At 35.9% G+C, this 6,043-nt stretch overlaps 3 protein-coding genes across 3 annotated transcripts in view; 1 reads left to right on the top strand and 2 right to left on the bottom strand.

Annotated features, from left to right (window-relative positions):
• Nucleotides 1-569, top strand: part of LOAG_17356 (hypothetical protein) — a gene marked incomplete at its 5' end in the record, with an annotated part of 4,756 nt that extends 4,187 nt beyond the window's left edge. The window contains one exon of the mRNA XM_020450015.1: nucleotides 21-569. Coding sequence (XP_020306367.1) covers nucleotides 21-206 — 186 coding nt within the window. The 3' untranslated portion in view covers nucleotides 207-569. The remainder of the gene's footprint in view (nucleotides 1-20) is intronic.
• Nucleotides 570-786: 217 nt separating this feature from the next.
• LOAG_11858 (hypothetical protein) lies at nucleotides 787-1,110 on the bottom strand (the record flags this gene model as incomplete). Its single annotated transcript, XM_003147375.1, has 1 exon — nucleotides 787-1,110. The coding sequence occupies one exon, from the start codon at nucleotides 1,108-1,110 to the stop codon at nucleotides 787-789; it is 324 nt and encodes a 107-aa protein (XP_003147423.1).
• Nucleotides 1,111-4,016: 2,906 nt separating this feature from the next.
• On the bottom strand, nucleotides 4,017-5,573 carry LOAG_11857 (adenine phosphoribosyltransferase). Its single transcript, XM_003147374.2, has 4 exons — nucleotides 5,426-5,573; nucleotides 5,009-5,130; nucleotides 4,689-4,807; nucleotides 4,017-4,424 (listed from the first exon to the last, which is right to left on the bottom strand). Exons 1-4 carry the CDS (start codon nucleotides 5,542-5,544, stop codon nucleotides 4,197-4,199), a joined length of 588 nt encoding a protein of 195 aa, XP_003147422.1. The 5' UTR covers nucleotides 5,545-5,573; the 3' UTR covers nucleotides 4,017-4,196.
• Between the last annotated feature and the right edge of the window lie 470 nt (nucleotides 5,574-6,043).

Here is a 6,043-nt window from a genome sequence, read left to right as displayed (position 1 = left end):
AAAAATTACTATTGTTTGAGGTCAAAAACTTCGGGAAAGCTAGTCGTTCGAAATGGACGCATTTGACAGCAGAGGATACGACTGATCATCAGGGTGCTTGGGCAGCTACGACTGCACTAAATAGTAAATTCCTCGTAAAACACGCCGGTGGTATGAAAAATAACTTTGAAAGGCCGGCTGCAAAAAAGCGAAAAACTGACGTGTAATCCACTTGGTGTTGTTCTGTTATTATTTACAGAATTTGTCAGTTTATATGCATTTTTGTTTTTGTTTATATGAAAGATACAACTGTCGATATTCCGTTATGATCGATCGTTCACTGTTACTATAAATTGAAAACGCATGTTTTCTGGGTTCTGCGTTTATCAGTCTTAAAACTATTGGTTGATTCATCTCAAATTATGTGAAAAGGAAACAGAGGTGGTGGAGAACATTGGGTCACTGGTCAGCATTATATCTTATCCCTTTTTCATGCAGTTTGTGAAGATAAACCTGTTTCTCTTCTTTCCGTTTAAATTTCACGCCGAATTTTTGCTTTCTTAAGTGTAGTAAACAAATGCAACAAGTAATCATCGTGTTGGCTTCTCGTGTCGAAACCTGAGAAATTTGTAATATGTTGAAACAAATTAAGTAAATCTATAAAAAAGAAATTATTCGTTAGTTGTTTATATCATAGAATTGTGAGATAAATGTAACCATTGATCGAATGAAATCATAAACATCTTTATTTGTCGGATTTTGTGATTTAGTTTTTGTTGTTGTAACTCCCTGTGTTGATAGTAACCCTTATTGCTCTTGTACAATATCGCACTGAAACAATAACAGAGACGAAATGAACAATGCGCAATAAGTATTAAGCATTGAGCGATACCAAACGGTCTTGTCGCTCGTGCTGTTGAACAGTTGTGTTGCCCCTTCTCTACCGTTGAATCGTCGTCGAAATTGAATGCTTGGCTGTATATCGTCTTGAGCGCTTGCTCGAGCTGCCAGACTGAGTGGCTGATCAAGATGTCGGATTTGCATAATCTCGACTGCTCGGTCTTTTGGATTTGGCAACTGACCATTAGGATGACTGACCCTAGGTCCTTTTATTGTGGAGTGGTTTGGCATTCCAGACACTGCCTTAACTACCAGAATAGAAATTCTTTACAAAATTTGCATAAGTTCTTACAACATTCCAACAATTGCATGTAAGCTTATTTAACATATCGGAAAAAAATCTATAACAAAGACTTTGTCTGTAACATTTAAGCATTTAAGTATTGTAATTAAGACTGGTTAAAAAATTGGAAAAATTGGATTTGGGTAAATGACTCATCACTTTAGGCACCGGAATATTTGGTTTTGTGTAACAAATCATTTATCTGAGAAATATTGTGAATTCTAATTAAAACAACTCATAACATTTTTTTGGTTTCACCAACACTCTCGGCCTAAGGGGTTGTACTCAATGGCTATTAAGCACTGACCGATAATGACCGTGTTCACATATTATAGCATGCGATACAGCATATAATGTACCATTTGTCATTTTGCTGTTTGATTTGTTTGATTCGAAACTCTTGTCAATTCGACTCCGTCTGGATATTGGGATCGAATAACACGAGGAACGTTTAATCAGTCGGAATTGCCTGCTTAACTTTAGCTTTGTTTAAAAAATGAGAGAAAAGAAAAACTGCTTCAATCGGCTACTCTTTGCTATTCGATTTCTATAGGCGAATTTGGATACTCGATTTGTTATCGCAAATTCGAAACTCAAAGCAAAACTACAATACACTTGTTTTCAATCGCCTCAAAGCAAAATTACAATACACTTGTTTTCAATCTAGTAATTACTTCACAATTCAAACCTAACATAGGCAATGAAATGATTCGTTATCATCCATTTCTGTTGTATTGCTCAGGTAGATATAATATCGCGGATGTAAGTATCACTGCTATAGCTGAAGTTGATATCAACGTGTGAAAAATTAGGAAAAAAGTAATAGAATGAAATCACTACTAAGTATGTAAGTTTATGCACTAATTATAAGGAACAAGTGGTAATATAAAAGTATCATGATCATATTGTGCCAGGGATGCCTCTCGGATTAGTTCATTAGCCTTGAAAAATTACTTTTTAATGATACTTCTTCATTTTGGAGTAGTTGCAGTTTTGATCTTTGCACTCAGTGAATGCATCTTCCACTGTTCTCACTGCTAAAGTTGAACATATTGTCATCTTTGCTGTCTCAAACGCTTTTATTTTCTTTGACTGGCTGCAAGAAACCTCAGGATGATTCTGGATCCGATGATAAGCATAAGGGTGTGAGTCACAAAGAATATTACAACACCAAAAAACAACAAACATTATTTGCTAAGTGGTCCAATTCTGTAATACTGCTTGTTTCCTTCCTTCAATTTCTCCTCGAAATTTTGAAGATATCAGTAGCAATGCGTAAAAGCAATCGATCCCCCTCTTGATTGGTGTTTAAGCGCCTAACTGAACTAATTCATAGGTCAAAACGTTTTGTACTGGTTAGGAGACCTACAGTAACTTTGCGCCAATAGGTGGACTGATCTTTAGGTACCCTTTGTCGAATACCCATCAAGTAATAAGTACCTTATACAGGTACTTATTCGAAGCTTCGATTATTAGTCCACATCCGAAATCCTGAAACTTTATTAAGTTCTGCAAATCTAAGTTTGTTGATTCACAAACTTTAAAATTTATTTCAATTTGAAAAAGAGCAAAAAATGAGCAAACATTGGCTATTTCAAAGACTACTGAACCTACAGCGGCTATTCCAAACGATTTGTCTCCCAAAATTTCCAATCACATTAAGGAAAACAATGAATAGTACTTCTATGCTACTTTCTTGTCGTGCTAATATGCTGCAATCGGTTTGCATTCCAATTAGTCTTTAAGAATGAGTCATTAGTGGAATGTAGGATGTGAATAAAGTATGAACTGAAGTTGCGCATTATCAAAATACATATTGCATGAGTACGTCTATATGGATAGTTATTTTTTGAAATAATTTCATCAAATAATTGTGGAGTACAAAATTTCGGGTCATCCAGAATCTGAGAAATAGTTACGATTTTCACAAAAATGAGTTGTTAACAAGTTTCCACAACTCAAAGAAAAAAGAAAAATAAATTATCCTATGACCTCGAGAACGATCCTTAACAGCAGTAGATATGGGGGCTTTACGTCATTCAATCTGAATATTTGTTACAGTATGAGAATAAAAGCAAGTCGACATATCAGCAATTTCGAAATGAACGAGCTTTAATCCTAAAAAAACAGAAAAGACGAGTTAACCCAAAGCACAGATAGTCTAATTGGACAATAAGGTCTTGTGAATCATATTATCATTTCCATGAAGTTGTATGTCCAATGTCACTAGTGCTACCACCGAATAGTGCTATATTGAAGTAGGGTCATTCTGATCCTTTTATAGCACAGAGCAAAATTAGCTATTTCGAAACATTTATACGGAGAACTGTCATTTCAAATATAAAATTTTGGTTGAAAATTCAAGCTATCACTTTGATATTTAGTGTAACTATCTCCATTTGAATGGTGAATAAAGTTCTAAAGCTGATTTGAATAAATCGAACTGCGAAGATTACTTTTTGCAGTGAAATTTCTTCGACTAAAGCATATAAGAGAAGTTCATTAATATATTCTATCCATGAATGGTCAACCTTTCTTCAATTTGACTTATTGCGAAGTAAAGTGATTGTTGCTATGTCACAAATAAAAAACCCTACAAGGTTTCATCACTTTTTTAATATTTAATACCCTTAAGGAATCCGCCAACAACAAGGGAGTAAGCGAGTGGTGATAACATTCGTCCAAGACTGTAATACTGTTCTCACCAGACGACACACCTTTCACAGCAAATGTTATCAATACTTTTTTCCATTTTGCTGCGCCATTCCTCACCCCACCAAACTCGTTTTAAGCTTGCAATGATTTCACATTTAGTAAAAACGATGTCGTAAGATACCACAAATAATTTCCGGATCTTTTCTTTAAACACAATGTTTAGGACAATATTACAATAATATTTATTTCAAAGTGAACAAGAATCTTACGCATCTATGTGAACAGGATACAATAATAACATCAGGCAAAAATTCGCCGATCTAAATTAAATCTACAAATTGTTGACAAATTAGTCACGCGAACAATCTGTTAGTGACTCTCACTCAGTCAAAGTGATGAAAGAATAAATAGAGACATGTTCTGGCAGATGTTTCCGTGGTTCTAGGTAAGCAAGCTCGATTAATGTGAACGCTTCAGCTACGTCGCCACCAGCTTTTTCAACCAGTGATATAGCTGCTTTTAAACTACCACCCGTTGCTAAAACATCGTCCACTAATAATATTTTTGAACCCTGACTGATTGCATCTTCTTGTATCTCGATTACATCCTGCAGATGAACTAAAGAAATATTACGAGCCCGTATAAATTGAAAAGAAGAAAAACGAATTAGAACTTAACTACAGTCTTCTGCAGGATATATGGTATGACTTTTGGTGGAACCATGCAGGGTCCAATAATTGAATGTTGCTTCACGATGTTGTGTTTATGATTGAAGTTCAATTATAACGCATTGGAGTTATTTATTATGATCAAATATAACCGCGTTTAAAAACATCTGCACATGAACTCCAAAAGAAATTAAAAAACTAACTTCGCCATATTCTTTCTGATAGATTTCTTTGTGTGTTTTCCCTGGTAGTTTGCCTTTTTTTCTAATCGGAACAAAGGGCACCTTCAATATCATGGCAATTTGGGGACCAAATAAGAAACCTGCATTGCATATTCAAGACATTATTCAATTAAAACTCTGTTTAAAAAAAAAAACGTATAGGCAATTTATTTTTTCACATCTTTATTAGCACTTCGCTCTTTGGAAAAAGAAGTTTTACCTGGATGAATTAACATGGGTAGGTAGCCGAAGTAGTCAATTTGAAATGTTTTTACGGGAAGGTTGAGAATGAATGCACTCACCACGAGCTTCCAAGCCAGCAACAGCATCTATTTTGACAGGTATTTCAGCACGAGCATGCTCAGCTATTGCTGCACATAATTCTTCAAGTAATAGTGGATGGCGCATCAATAGCATCACATCTCTGCAAACAACTCTTATTCATTAAAAAGGAAAAGTTAAAAGAGATCCACTATGTCATCAATGTCATAAGATTTCAACAGATAAAGTGGCCATCCAAACCTTCCGTAAGGCATCCTAACTCGTTCTGGTTTTGAAATCTTTTCTGCTTCCTGAAATATCGAATGGCACTGAAACTGGAACTAGACTGACCGTCTTAAATTACCCCATCATTGTGGAATAAATGTTAATACAGTCGAATAACTAACATTTTATCTCTCTACCAACTGTTTTATAAAGCAGAAGAGAAGAAATCTTACATAAATTTAATCCCCGGTCTTGGAAAATCTGAAAAAACTCGCAGTTTCGATCCAACTTCCTTCTCCAGACATTTCAGCTCACGTTTACTTGACAATAGTGTTTCTGCTTGATTATTCATAGAACAGGAATTCGCCCTGAAAACCTGAATTTCTCACTGTTATGAAGTAAGTACTGAATTCAGACAATTTGAGCATGTTGGGATGTCCGCCATAGAATGTTAAAATACGAGATCAAATATAACTTCAGCAAAACATTCATATATTCCTTAGTGGTGGCTTTACTAAGCTTATGGGACACTCTCTACCGCCAGTCACCGTTGAATTTCGAAATAATATTCCTCACCCATTCCCGCCTATCTCCTGCGGTCATTCAAACCACAGCAATTACCAGATTTCACAAGCCTTTTACACAACAGCCTGGGCAATATTTCACGGCTGGTTGGGTATTTATCCTGGCTGAAGCAACATACTGGGACAGGTCGGTATAGGGAGAGAGGTGGAAACGTAACGAGCTTGTGTTGTGCATGTATGTAAGCGTTTCGTGCTGACTTAGTTGGCAGGGAACTGCTTGCATTGACGTGTCACCTAACGACGGTAGGCCTGTCAACCAACCATACA

Source organism: Loa loa, assembly GCF_000183805.2.
Source record: "Loa loa unplaced genomic scaffold supercont3.65, whole genome shotgun sequence".
In the NCBI taxonomy this organism is placed as follows: domain Eukaryota; kingdom Metazoa; phylum Nematoda; class Chromadorea; order Rhabditida; family Onchocercidae; genus Loa; species Loa loa.
Note: the sequence above shows the minus strand (reverse complement) of the source record. Positions and strands in the feature narration are given on the sequence as shown.

What these genes read in the sequence shown, in the direction of transcription:
- LOAG_11857 (XM_003147374.2), bottom strand. Translation starts at nt 5,544, where the DNA reads ATGAATAATCAAGCAGAAACACTATTGTCAAGTAAACGTGAGCTGAAA. An exon ending in AGACCGGGGATTAAATTTAT is followed by an intron (nt 5,131 to 5,425) that starts GTAAGATTTCTT and finishes AGTTGTTTGCAG; the next exon opens with AGATGTGATGCTATTGATGC. An exon ending in ATCAGAAAGAATATGGCGAA is followed by an intron (nt 4,425 to 4,688) that starts GTTAGTTTTTTA and finishes GTTCATCTGCAG; the next exon opens with GATGTAATCGAGATACAAGA.